Genomic DNA, 14,712 nt, shown 5'->3' on the forward strand with positions numbered 1-14,712 from the left:
CACTCACTCACTCACAGACAGACAGACAGACAGAGACAGACAGACAGTGAGTTAGTGACCAAGTTTTTTTTTTTTTGTGACTGAGTGAGTATAGCAGTTGAATCAATGCGTGGTGGTCAGCTCTGGGTTACGTTGCAGAGCAGCGACCTTAGCTGAATGTCATTGGGCATCAGAGTCAAATTCTGAAATACGGACAGTGCACATGTCAGTAACCTAGAGATCAATACATCTTCCACTAATGTCTCTGTCCTCTCTGTGTGAGTGTGTATGTGTGCCTCCATCCTCTCTGTGTGAGTGTGTATGTGCATCTGTCATCTCTGTGTGAGTGTATATGTGCGTCTGTCCTCTCTGTGTGAGTGTGTATGTGCGTCTTCGTCCTCTCTGTGTGAGTGTGTATGTGCGTCTTCGTCCTCTCTGTGTGAGTGTGTATGTGCGTCTGTCCTCTCTGTGTGAGTGTGTATGTGTGCCTCCGTCCTCTCTGTGTGAGTGTGTATGTGTGCCTCCATCCTCTCTGTGTGAGTGTGTATGTGTGCCTCCATCCTCTCTGTGTGAGTGTGTATGTGTGCCTCCGTCCTATCTGTGTGAGTGTGTATGTGTGCCTCCGTCCTATCTGTGTGAGTGTGTATGTGTGTCTGTCCTCTCTGTGTGAGTGTGTTTGTGTGTATCTCTGTCCTCTCTGTGTGAGTGTGTATCTCTGTCCTCTCTGTGTGAGTGTGTATCTCTGTCCTCTCTGTGTGAGTGTGTATGTGTGTCCGTCCTCTCTGTGTGAGTGTGTATCTCTGTCCTCTCTGTATGAGTGTGTATGTGTGTCTGTCCTCTCTGTGTGAGTGTGTATCTCTGTCCTCTCTGTGTGAGTGTGTATGTGTGTCCGTCCTCTCTGTGTGAGTGTGTATCTCTGTCATCTCTGTGTGAGTGTGTATCTCTGTCCTCTCTGTGTGAGTGTGTATGTGTGTCCATCCTCTCTGTGTGAGTGTGTATCTCTGTCCTCTCTATATGAGTGTGTATGTCCTCTCTGTGTGAGTGTGTATATGTGTCTGTCCTCTCTGTGTGAGTGTGTATGTGTGTCTGTCCTCTCTGTGTGAGTGTGTATGTGTGTCTGTCCTCTCTGTGTGAGTGTGTATGTGTGTCTGTCCTCTCTGTGTGAGTGTGTTTGTGTGTCTGTCCTCTCTGTGTGAGTGTGTATGTGTGTCTGTCCTCTCTGTGTGAGTGTGTATGTGCGACTCAGTCCTCTCTGTGTGAGTGTGTATGTGTGTCTGTCCTCTCTGTGTGAGTGTGTATGTGTGCCTCCGTCCTCTCTGTGTGAGTGTGTATGTGTGCCTCCATCCTCTCTGTGTGAGTGTGTATGTGTGCCTCCGTCCTATCTGTGTGAGTGTGTATGTGTGCCTCCGTCCTATCTGTGTGAGTGTGTATGTGTGTCTGTCCTCTCTGTGTGAATGTGTTTGTGTGTATCTCTGTCCTCTCTGTGTGAGTGTGTATCTCTGTCCTCTCTGTGTGAGCGTGTATCTCTGTCCTCTCTGTGTGAGTGTGTATCTCTGTCCTCTCTGTGTGAGTGTGTATCTCTGTCCTCTCTGTGTGAGTGTGTATGTGTGTCCGTCCCCTCTGTGTGAGTGTGTATCTCTGTCCTCTCTGTGTGAGTGTGTATGTGTGTCCGTCCTCTCTGTGTGAGTGTGTATCTCTGTCCTCTCTGTGTGAGTGTGTATCTCTGTCCTCTCTGTGTGAGTGTGTATGTGTGTCCATCCTCTCTGTGTGAGTGTGTATCTCTGTCCTCTCTGTATGAGTGTGTATGTCCTCTCTGTGTGAGTGTGTATATGTGTCTGTCCTCTCTGTGTGAGTGTGTATGTGTGTCTGTCCTCTCTGTGTGAGTGTGTATGTGTGTCTGTCCTCTCTGTGTGAGTGTGTATGTGTGTCTGTCCTCTCTGTGTGAGTGTGTTTGTGTGTCTGTCCTCTCTGTGTGAGTGTGTATGTGTGTCTGTCCTCTCTGTGTGAGTGTGTATGTGCGACTCAGTCCTCTCTGTGTGAGTGTGTCTGTCCTCTCTGTATGAGTTTGTATGTGTGTCTGTCCTCTCTGTGTGAGTGTGTATGTGTGTCTGTCCTCTCTGTGTGAGTGTGTATGTGTGTCTGTCCTCTCTGTGTGAGTGTGTATGTGTGTCTGTCCTCTCTGTATGAGTTTGTATGTGTGTCTGTCCTCTCTGTGTGAGTGTGTATGCGTGTCTGTCCTCTCTGTGTGAGTGTGTATGTGTCTCTGTCCTCTCTGTGTGAGTGTGTATGTGTGTCTGTCCTCTCTGTGTGAGTGTGTTTGTGTGTCTGTCCTCTCTGTGTGAGTGTGTGTCTCCGTCCTCTCTGTGTGAGTGTGTGTCTCTGTCCTCTCTGTGTGAGTGTGTGTCTCTGTCCTCTCTGTGTGAGTGTGTGTCTCCGTCCTCTCTGTGTGAGTGTGTATGTGTGTCTGTCCTCTCTGTATGAGTGTGTATGTGTGTCTGTCCTCTCTGTGTGAGTGTGTATGTGTGTCTGTCCTCTCTGTGTGAGTGTGTATGTGTCTCTGTCCTCTCTGTGTGAGTGTGTATGTGTGTCTGTCCTCTCTGTGTGTATGTGTGTCTGTCCTCTCTGTATGAGTGTGTATGTGTGTCTGTCCTCTCTGTGTGAGTATGTATGTGTGTCTGTCCTCTCTGTGTGAGTGTGTATGTGTGTCCGTCCTCTCTGTGTGAGTGTGTATCTCTGTCCTCTCTGTGTGAGTGTGTATGTGTGTCTGTCCTCTCTGTGTGAGTGTGTTTGTGTGTCAAAGAGAGAAAGTCAACAGAGAACTCGTTTTATATTTGGATCCTTAATTTTGCAGACAATGAGTGCAGTTACAATAATGTGATTATTGTGTAAAGTCAGATGAATATAATAGTTTGATTAAAACGTTTACATGCTTTGCAAGAATAACGATTTCCCGTAATAATCCTGTTTACACGAACACATCTGAAATCAGGCTACCCGACGTCACTCTGATAAATGCAGAAAATTGCCAATCAAATCCAAGTTTATTTGTCACGTGCGCTGAATACAACAGGTGTAGTAGACCTTGCAGTGAAAAGCTTACTTACAGGCTCTAACCAATCGTGCAAAAAAGGTAGTATGTACATGTAGGTATGGTTAAAGTGACTATATGATGAACAGAGAGTAGCAGCAGCGTAAAAGAGGTGGGTGGCGGGACACAAGGCAGATAGCCCAGATAGAGCCCGGTTAGCCAATGTAAACGTTCTACCCTAGCGTCCATGTTCTTTTAGGGAAGCATATTTGATTCTGGGTTCTATAAGTTTGTGAAAACTACTTCTAAAGATCCACACATTGTAGTTTCTAACTCACTTCACTCGCGCTAAAGAGGGGTTCGCTCCGCTGGTGCTAGAACATGCGCAGATCATATGCGCAGATTAATGTGTTTACGTGTCCTAATCGTTTGTCAAAGTGTTCAGAAAACGGGGTGTTTTAATCGCCGTATGCTTCAGTCGATTTTGACTTTAAGCCTATTAAGAGAAGCAGAGTAAGGTGTTTACATGACTATTGGATAATCTGCCTACTACCATAATCAGTTTAATATCGCGTTATAAGTGTGCCTGTAAACGTATTCAATGTGTCATTACGGATTTAAAAAAATAAAGCCTTCAAATGTGTATTGAGTAGAATATCAAATATTTATTTTAATAAACAGCAGCTTTTGCCCTTACTAATCATTATATTTATATGCAATCAGATAACTTTTTACAAACTGGGCATTTGGCCTGGCCTGCTGTGTGTAAGGACAACAGGTTCCTGTCTTTATTGTTTGGTTGCCGCACTAATGGCCCTCATGTCAAGGTAGCAAGGCCCCTGGCTGTAGCTATGCACTGTGAATGGGGCGCGCTGAAGGTTACCGTTTTTATGAATGGGCAAGCGTCACGCGACTGCCACGTAAACATCCCCTCCTGTGCCCTTCGCCCTTCCGACAGCTATCTATCAGGATCTGCATGACCGACATTCTTCAGAGCCTCTCTGCTTTCAAAGCAATAGGCCTACCTATGATTCAGCACGCACACGCAGCATTATAAAGGGGGAATAGCCTATTGAATATCGACAAATAAAGGAGACCATGCCATTAATAATAGGCTTGAATAAACCAAAATAGGTGTTGCCAACAAGAAAGATCTTGCCTACAAATACAAATTACAAGTAGGCCAATGCATCAAACATTATGCTATATGTTAGTCTACTAGAAATCTAATCGAACTGCATCACAGTGGTTCTCCCAGTGTGTGTGTGTGTGTGTGTGTGTTTTATAAGGAACTCAGTCAGGCTTTCATCTTACTCTTGATGCTGTAAAAGCAGAATGCACGAGGTGAAACTAGTTGTCCTCTTGTCATTGCAGACCTTAGAGACATTTTGCGAGGCCTTTTAGCCCAAATATCACATGAATACACAGACTTGCCAAAATATATAGAACTGGAAGAAATTTTGTTTTAAAACGTCTAAATGTTCAATACAAAAACAATCTAATCAATACAACTCATGCCAAAAATGTGTAGAATTGCGGGAAAAGCGTGACCTGCACAATTCTCTCTCCACCAACAAGAAGGGTGTGAACCGTTTGTATCATAAATGTACCCCAATGCTGTAAGGGGAGACTGAGTGAAACCGTTTGGGAATCCCTGGCCTAAACAACATTAAAACGACCCAAAGACAAAACTCAGAAAGCTATACATGCCAAGACTATTGACGAGCCTCTGTTTACATTTCAAATGCTTTCGATTTGAGCACGATAAAGGAAGGCACGGCACAATGATTCAGACTTTATGAATAGCCTGGGGTTAGAACAGGCTACAAAGAAACTGGAATAACGATCCAACGTTACAATAATGACACGCAATAACGTCCCGCAATTCTACAGAACATAGATTTTAAACATCTAAACATATATTTTAAAAAACGGGTTGATGTTGTCAGGTAAACTTTGCAAGACAAGCCCTGTCGTCCTCGATTGGTGTTTTTATGAATGAAACGTGCTCCCGGGAAGACTTCTTCCCCTAGTCACAGTTTGAAGCAAACATACTTTCAAACGATGACCTAAACACAAATAAGCAAACGAATAGCTACAAAGAGATAACAGACGACAGTCTCTGTTCCATCAGTCGATAGATTGTAACTTGTTTCAAACTTGGTTACATTTTTAAAAGGCCCTACCGCTGCTAATCGCTTCACAACATGTTTCCGATCCACCCACGCTGCAACCCCCACCCCCTTTAACGCTTATGTAAATGAGAGCGATTGTGAAAAGAGATGGTGGATGGGGCATATCGGATATCTCATATCCTCCTTCCGAAAAGAGTTCCCCCAGCCACAGCTTGAACAAACAAACACAGAACGATGGCCTAAACGAATGTTGCATAGGCTACGAGACAATAGCAACCGCAAAGTAACGAGAAGCGACAGGCTCAGTTCCCATCCGTCGACAGAATAACTTTTACAACGCTAGAGTTTCGAACTTGGTTACATTTTAAAAGGCCCTACTGCTGATTTCTTTACAGCATGTTTCCGATCCACCCACGCTGCAACCACCACCACACCTTCCCCCTCCGCAAGACAGAATCAGTAGACTAGAACAAGGCGGGGGCCCTAAAACCCCCCCAGTCCTCTTCTGCTTTCACTGTCAATATATTATAGCCTAATCCCCCATGCCACAGACCATTTTCAAACTTTGTAAAAATACTTTTTTTTTTAAAAGACTGAAACTAAAACAGATCCACAAGACATTCGTTTCCAAAAAAAAAGTAACTTAGTTGAGCATTTCTCAAAGGGAAATATATATATTGGAGTCGATATTTACTAGTCTAGGATGTGCGGTTCCAATTTGACAATCGCTCCATCTGTTGCAAGCTGTCTGGCCAGCCAGGTTAACGTTAGTAGAACGCAAGTTCTTACTAGTCCGGGTCCAAAATCTGTGCCATGTGATATTATGGGCATATTTTCTACTAGCCCGGTCTAAAAAAGTTACCTACTTGCCTCCGGCTATCTTAATTTTGAACCGTTTTTTGAAACACTCAACATGTTAAACTCTGCCCGATAATCATAGTTTAGTCCAGACATACTGTGTCATATAGCCGTGTTATTGTCTTCTTGTTTGATTTGCTTTCAACGCTTTGCGATCCTTTCTGCCAAATGAAAAGCGCTAATGAAGTTTAATACATTGTTATTATAATACTTACTCGCTTGGGTGTGTTTCTTCTATCATTTTCTCGTTTCACCTGAAATGATATCCCAATGCGGGTGCATGCTTTTTGCTCGTCATTTTTTTCAACACCTATCCTCAGTCCTTTCCCTTCTATTCCGCGTAGAAGCCTATCTCTCCGCTGCCTTTGTGTGAATACACAGCGCTCTTTGCTTCAGTCTGAGACTACAGTAGGTCTCTCTCTCTCTCTGCTGTCATTTTCTTGTCATGCCAACCAGTTGCTTGTGTAAAATAAAGACTCTCCGAAAGTTTATAATCCTCCGGGTAATACGGTGAAGTAAAACATGTGCCTCCTAAATTCTGGGGGCCCGTTTTTCGACGGCCCGTTCAGCGTTGCTGAATGGGCACTGGCGTTGCCGAGGGGTGGCCCCGCTAGAGCCCCATCGCTCGCTACTCCATGTTGGATTGTGCAGGCACCCCTACGTCACCGCGAAGGGAGATAGGAGATGCCGCGTTCAAAACAACTGGGAACTGGGAACTCGGAAATCTCCGACTTCCGACCTTAGTACGTGCAAGACTTCTGGAATTCCAAGTCGGGCCTCTTTCTAGAGCTCCGACTTTCCGTTCCTGAAAATCACTGAAGTCATGATCTGACCTCATATTTTCCAAGTTCACAGTTGTCTTGAAAGCGCCAGAGCAGTGTCCTCACTGGTTACCGCAAACAAAACGTTATAAACCCCGCCTATTTCTACAATTTATCTTCTTAAAATGTAATTTTAAACCTAACCTTAACCCTAACCTTAACACACTGCTAAACTCATGACTAAACCTAACCTTAAATTGATACTACCAAGCAAATGTTAGTTTTCATGAATTATTATGATATAGCCACATTTGTATGATATTCTGACTTTGTGGCTGTGGTAACCAGTGGAAACCCAGAGAGTGACGCCACGTTCAAAATGACTGGGAACTCGGGAAATTCTCCAACTTCCGACTTCAGTGCGTTGAAAACAACTGGGAACTCAGAAAAAAACGAGCTCCGACTGGGGAAAAAAATAGTTTTGAACGGTCATCCATCCAACTCTTAATTGTAAGTCTGTGTGCGTCATTTCAGACAAACAGCGAAGGAAAGAGAATGTTCGGCGTTGCGTCTCGTGGGTAACGACAGAAGAGAAGCATGGAGAGGCCAGAGAGGGCCAGTAAATTGGGCTAAGGAGCAGAAGGTCGTCACCAGGTGACTGACTACCTCATGAAGCTGGTTGAGAGAATGCCATGAGAGTGCAAAGCTGTCATCAAGGCAAAGGGTGGCTACTTTGAAGAATCTCAAATATAAAATTCATTTTGATTTGTTTAACACTTTTATTGGTTTTAGTGGTTCTGTTATAATCTCCACCCGGCACACCCAGAAGAGGACTGGCCACCCCACATAGCCTGGTTCCTCTCTAGGTTTATAATCTCCACCCGGCACAGCCAGAAGAGGACTGGCCACCCCACATAGCCTGGTTCCTCTCTAGGTTTATAATCTCCACCCGGCACAGCCAGAAGAGGACTGGCCACCCCACATAGCCTGGTTCCTCTCTAGGTTTATAATCTCCACCCGGCACAGCCAGAAGAGGACTGGCCACCCCACATAGCCTGGTTCCTCTCTAGGTTTATAATATCCACCCGGCACAGCCAGAAGAGGACTGGCCACCCCACATAGCCTGGTTCCTCTCTAGGTTTATAATCTCCACCCGGCACAGCCAGAAGAGGACTGGCCACCCCACATAGCCTGGTTCCTCTCTAGGTTTATAATCTCCACCCGGCACAGCCAGAAGAGGACTGGCCACCCCACATAGCCTGGTTCCTCTCTAGGTTTATAATCTCCACCCGGCACAGCCAGAAGAGGACTGGCCACCCCACATAGCCTGGTTCCTCTCTAGGTTTATAATCTCCACCCGGCACAGCCAGAAGAGGACTGGCCACCCCACATAGCCTGGTTCCTCTCTAGGTTTATAATCTCCACCCGGCACAGCCAGAAGAGGACTGGCCACCCCACATAGCCTGGTTCCTCTCTAGGTTTATAATCTCCACCCGGCACAGCCAGAAGAGGACTGGCCACCCCACATAGCCTGGTTCCTCTCTAGGTTTATAATCTCCACCCGGCACAGCCAGAAGAGGACTGGTCACCCCACATAGCCTGGTTCCTCTCTAGGTTTATAATCTCCACCCGGCACACCCAGAAGAAGACTGGCCACCCCACATAGCCTGGTTCCTCTCTAGGTTTATAATCTCCACCCGGCACAGCCAGAAGAGGACTGGCCACCCCACATAGCCTGGTTCCTCTCTAGGTTTATAATCTCCACCCGGCACAGCCAGAAGAGGACTGGCCACCCCACATAGCCTGGTTCCTCTCTAGGTTTCTTCCTAGGTTTTGGCCTTTCTAGGGAGCTTTTCCTAGCCACCGTGCTTCTACACCTGCATTGCTTGCTGTTTGGGGTTTTAGGCTGGGTTTCTGTACAGCACTTTGAGATATCAGCTGATGTACGAAGGGCTATATAAATACATTTGATTTGATTTGATTTACTACATGATTCTATATGTGTTATTTCATAGTGTTGATGTCTTTACTATTATTCTACAATGTAGAAAATAGTAAAAAATAAAGAAAAACCCTTGAATGAGAAGGTGTTCTAAAACTCTTGACCTGTAGTGTATAGATATTTGATGAAACATTGACTTTGGCCTTCACTGTCACACCCTGACCTGAGTATTCTTTGTTTTCTTTATATATTTTGGTTAGGTCAGGGTGAGACATGGGTGATGTATGTGTTTTTGTACTGTCTAGGGGTTTTGTAGGTTTATGGGGTTGTTTATCATCTAGGTGTTTATATATGTCTATGGTTGCCTAGATTGGTTTTCAATTAGAGGCAGGTGTTTATCGTTGTCTCTGATTGGGAACCATATTTAGGCAGCCATCTTCTTTGGGTATTTTGTGGGTTATTGTCTAGTTGCCTGTTTATGCACATTTATAGTGTAGCTTCACGTTCGTTTTGTATAGTGTGTTTAAGTGTTCTTCGTCTTATTGAAGAGTATGTATTCATATCACGCTGCTCCTTGGTCTCCTCCCATACGACGAACGTGACATTCACTGCTATAGCCCACAGAAACACGTTGAATAACACATTCACTGCTATAGCCCACAGAAACACGTTGAATAACACATTCACTGCTATAGCCCACAGAAACATGTTGAATAACACATTCACTGCTATAGCCCACAGAAACATGTTGAATAACACATTCACTGCTATAGCCCACAGAAACACGTTGAATCACACATTCACTGCTATAGCCCACAGAAACATGTTGAATAACACATTCACTGCTATAGCCCACAGAAACATGTTGAATAACACATTCACTGCTATAGCCCACAGAAACATGTTGAATAACACATTCACTGCTATAGCCCACAGAAACATGTTGAATAACACATTCACTGCTATAGCCCACAGAAACATGTTGAATAACACATTCACTGCTATAGCCCACAGAAACACGTTGAATAACACATTCACTGCTATAGCCCACAGAAACACGTTGAATAACACATTCATAAACAGCTACAAAAAAAAGGTACCTAAAATCAATAATAAGGAAACAAGTTATGAAGTGTCTGTCTTGTATCTGTCAGATATAACAACACTTAGGGGATAAAAATATGTGTGGCGCATTTGTCCCAGATTTGACACCCTCGCACATTTTTACAGATTGCACCATTGAGAGCATCCTGTCAGGCTGTGTCACCGCCTGGTACAGTGTGCCGCAGGGCTCTCCAGAGGGTGGTGCGGGTTAGCCCGACACATCACCGGGAGCACACTGCCTGCCCTTCAGGACATCTACAACACCCGGTGTCACAGGAAGGCCAAGAAGATCATCAAGGACCTCAGCCAACCGAGCCACGGCCTGTTCACCCCACTATCACCCAGAAAGCGAGGTCAGTACAGGCTCTGTTCAACCCCACTATCACCCAGAAAGCGAGGTCAGTACAGGCTCTGTTCAACCCCACTATCACCCAGAAAGCGAGGTCAGTACAGGCTCTGTTCAACCCCACTATCACCCAGAAAGCGAGGTCAGTACAGGCTCTGTTCAACCCCACTATCACCCAGAAAGCGAGGTCAGTACAGGCTCTGTTCAACCCCACTATCACCCAGAAAGGGAGGTCAGTACAGTTGCGTCAAAGCTTGGACCGAGAGACTGAAAAACAGCTTCTATCTCAAGGCCATCAGACTGTTAAATAGCCATCACTAACTGGCCTCCACCCAGTACCTTGCCCTGAACTTAGTCACTGTCACTAGCCGGAAACAATGGAAATAAGTCCCAGACTGTATTGTGTGTTATCCTCCATGATTTAACAATGGAAATAAGTCCCAGACTTCATTGTTGTTTTATCCTCCATGATTTAACAATGGAAATAAGACCCAGACTTCATTGTGTGTTATACTCCATGATTTAACAAGAAATTTGTTGAGTGGTTGAAAAACGAGTTTTAATGACTCCAACCTAAGTGTATGTAAACTTCCGACTTCAACTGTATGTATATATATATATATATATAGGTAACCCAGTCAAGTGTTTTTTTGTTGCTTCAATAGAGTGACAAGGAACATGTAAGGAAAAAGCTAGGTTTGCATGGCCATCATATTTCATATTTCGGAGCGCTGTCTGCTGATAGAATGCCCATTCAAGAAATTTCATCCAAGTAGAGAAGTTCAACTGAAGCACAAAATTCGTCTGATGCCGAACCAGAGATGAACAATAAGAAGCATTTTACATCTGAGTACAAAACACAGCTAGATATTTCTTCTGATTTCTTATGAAGAACTATGTGTTAATGCGACACCATACGTCTGGACACCGCCCAACTCTATTCCATATTGGTAACATGTTTAAGTTTGTAGTTCACGTTTTACAGACCATTGTGACGATGTTCTTGTCTGGATCCTCTCGTGTAGATAAAGGCTGTTTTAACAAGCCCCATGTTATGGAATACCTTTACCAAGAGATTGGTACATATTGAAAGTCAATGGAAATAAGCGATTGGTACATATTGAAAGTCAATGGAAATAAGCGATTGGTACATATTGAAAGTCAATGGAAATAAGCGATTGGTACATATTGAAAGTCAATGGAAATAAGCGATTGGTACATATTGAAAGTCAATGGAAATAAGCGATTGGTACATATTGAAAGTCAATGGAAATAAGTGATTGGTACATATTGAAAGTCAATGGAAATAAGTGATTGGTACATATTGAAAGTCAATGGAAATAAGCGATTGGTACATATTGAAAGTCAATGGAAATAAGCGATTGGTACATATTGAAAGTCAATGGAAATAAGCGATTGGTAAAGGTAACTGGAATTGGACTTGTAATAACTGTCTGTGTTTCTTCGGTCCAGAGGGAGCAGGCACTTGGCCTCACGCCACCAGGGACAAGACCTGTGGCTGTCTTTGTTCTCTGGAGCAGGGTGCCTTTGAATGGAGTGAATCCTGGGCTGTCTGTGTTTCTTCGGTCCAGAGGGAGCAGGCACTTGGCCTCACGCCACCAGGGACAAGACCTGTGGCTGTCTTTGTTCTCTGGAGCAGGGTGCCTTTGAATGGAGTGAATCCTGGGCTGTCTGTGACGGCTGGCGTTTGGTGAGAAGCAGACCCGGTGGTGAGCGGGGGGTGTAACTGAGAAGACTGTGTCTGTCCTTTTTGAGTTTTGAAGGAGACTTTACCTGATGAAGTCATGTTAGGATATGTCAGTTGTCCAATGGGAGCGTTATGGTTCAGATGCCAAGCTTATGGTCATGTTGCAGCAGTGTGTCGGAGGGAGGTTCAGATGCCAAGCTTATGGTCATGTTGCAGCAGTGTGTCGGAGGGAGATTCCAGACATGTGAGAAGTGTGCCGGAGGACATGGGACAAAGGAATGTGTAGAATTGGTGTAAAAACTGTGTCAATTGTGCAGTGGTGTAAAGTACTTAAGTAGAAATACTTTAAAGTACTACTTAAGTAGTTTTTGAGGGTAGCTGTACTTTACTTTAAAATTTATATATATTTTTTACAACTTGGACTTTTACTTAACTACATTTCTAAAGAAAGTTATGTACTTTTTACTTCATACTTTTTCCCTGACACCCACAATTACTTGTTACATTTTTGAATGCTTAGCAGGACAGGAAAATGGTCCAATGCACGCACTTATCAAGAGAACATCCCTGGTCATCTCTGCTGCCTCTGATCTGGAGGACTGACTAAACAGAGAACATCCCTGGTCGTCCCTACTGCCTCTGATCTGGAGGACTCACTAAACAGAGAACATCCCTGGTCGTCCCTACTGCCTCTGATCTGGAGGACTCACTAAACAGAGAACATCCCTGGTCATCCCTACTGCCTCTGATCTGGAGGATTCACTAAACAGAGAATATCCCTGGTCATCCCTACTGCCTCTGATCTGGAGGACTCACTAAACAGAGAACATCCCTGGGCATACCTACTGCCTCTGATCTGGAGGACTCACTAAACAGAGAACATCACTGGTCATCCCTATTGCCTCTGATCTGGAGGACTCACTAAACAGAGAACATCCCTGGTCATCCCTATTGCCTCTGATCTGGAGGACTCACTAAACAGAGAACATCCCTGGTCATCCCTATTGCCTCTGATCTGGAGGACTCACTAAACAGAGAACATCCCTGGTCATCCCTACTGCCTCTGATCTGGAGGATTCACTAAACAGAGAACATCCCTGGTCATCCCTACTGCGTCTGATCTGGAGGATTCACTAAACAGAGAATATCCCTGGTCATCCCTACTGCCTCTGATCTGGAGGATTCACTAAACAGAGAACCTCCATGGTCATCCCTACTGCCTCTGATCTGGAGGACTCACTAAACAGAGAACATCCCTGGTCGTCCCTACTGCCTCTGATCTGGAGGACTCACTAAACAGAGAACATCCCTGGTCGTCCCTACTGCCTCTGATCTGGAGGACTTACTAAACAGAGACCATCCTTGGTCATCCCTACTGCCTCTGATCTGGAGGACTCACTAAACAGAGAACATCCCTGGTCGTCCCTACTGCCTCTGATCTGGAGGACTCACTAAACAGAGACCATCCTTGGTCATCCCTACTGCCTCTGATCTGGAGGATTCACTAAACAGAGAATATCCCTGGTCGTCCCTACTGCCTCTGATCTGGAGGACTCACTAAACAGAGAACATCCCTGGTCATCCCTACTGCCTCTGATCTGGAGGATTCACTGAACAGAACATCCCTGGTCGTCCCTACAGCCTCTGATCTGGAGGACTCACTAAACAGAGAACATCCCTGGTCATCCCTACTGCCTCTGATCTGAAGGATTCACTGAACAGAACATCCCTGGTCGTCCCTACAGCCTCTGATCTGGAGGACTCACTAAACAGAGAACATCCCTGGTCATCCCTACTGCCTCTGATCTGGAGGACTCACTAAACAGAGAACATCCCTGGTCATCCCTACTGCCTCTGATCTGGTGGACTCACTAAACAGAGAACATCCCTGGTCATCCCTACTGCCTCTGATCTGGAGGATTCACTGAACAGAACATCCCTGGTCGTCCCTACAGCCTCTGATCTGGAGGAGTCACTAAACAGAGAACATCCCTGGTCATCCCTACTGCCTCTGATCTGGTGGACTCACTAAACAGAGAACATCCCTGGTCGTCCCTACAGCCTCTGATCTGGAGGACTCACTAAACAGAGAATATCCCTGGTCATCCCTACAGCCTCTGATCTGGAGGACTCACTAAACAGAGAACATCCCTGGTCATCCCTACTGCCTCTGATCTGGTGGACTCACTAAACAGAGAACATCCCTGGTCATCCCTACTGCCTCTGATCTGGAGGATTCACTGAACAGAACATCCCTGGTCGTCCCTACAGCCTCTGATCTGGAGGAGTCACTAAACAGAGAACATCCCTGGTCATCCCTACTGCCTCTGATCTGGTGGACTCACTAAACAGAGAACATCCCTGGTCGTCCCTACAGCCTCTGATCTGGAGGACTCACTAAACAGAGAATATCCCTGGTCATCCCTACAGCCTCTGATCTGGAGGACTCACTAAACAGAGAACATCCCTGGTCATCCCTACTGCCTCTGATCTGGAGGATTCACTAAACAGAGAACATCCCTGGTCAATTCTACAGCCTCTGATCTGGAGGACTCACTAAACAGAGAACATCCCTGGTCATCCCTACTGCCTCTGATCTGGAGGATTCACTAAACAGAGAACATCCCTGGTCATCCCTACTGCCTCTGATCTGGCAGACTGACTAAACACACATCCTTTATTTCTAAATTATGTCTGAGTGTTGGAGTGTGCCCCTGGCTAGCCATAAATAAATAAATAAAAAAAACAAGAAAATCATGCTGTCTGGTTTGCTTAATATAAGGAATGTGTAAGGGTTGTCTTGGGTGGAAGAAGGAGAGGACCAAAGCGCAGCGTGGTTAGTGTTCATCTT

The 14,712-nt window shown here is 45.2% G+C and overlaps 1 protein-coding gene across 1 annotated transcript in view; it reads right to left on the minus strand.

Moving 5' to 3' along the window:
• LOC118936686 (sprouty-related, EVH1 domain-containing protein 2) overlaps positions 1-6,839 on the minus strand; it is a 39,864-nt gene extending 33,025 nt beyond the window's left edge. Inside the window, 1 exon segment of the mRNA XM_090217712.1 lies at positions 6,216-6,839. Coding sequence (XP_090073838.1) covers positions 6,216-6,241 — 26 coding nt within the window. The 5' untranslated portion in view covers positions 6,242-6,839.
• Between the last annotated feature and the right edge of the window lie 7,873 nt (positions 6,840-14,712).

The sequence above is a fragment of the Oncorhynchus mykiss genome, chromosome 23, assembly GCF_057628025.1.
Source record: "Oncorhynchus mykiss isolate SJ-2025 chromosome 23, ASM5762802v1, whole genome shotgun sequence".
NCBI lineage: Eukaryota > Metazoa > Chordata > Actinopteri > Salmoniformes > Salmonidae > Oncorhynchus > Oncorhynchus mykiss.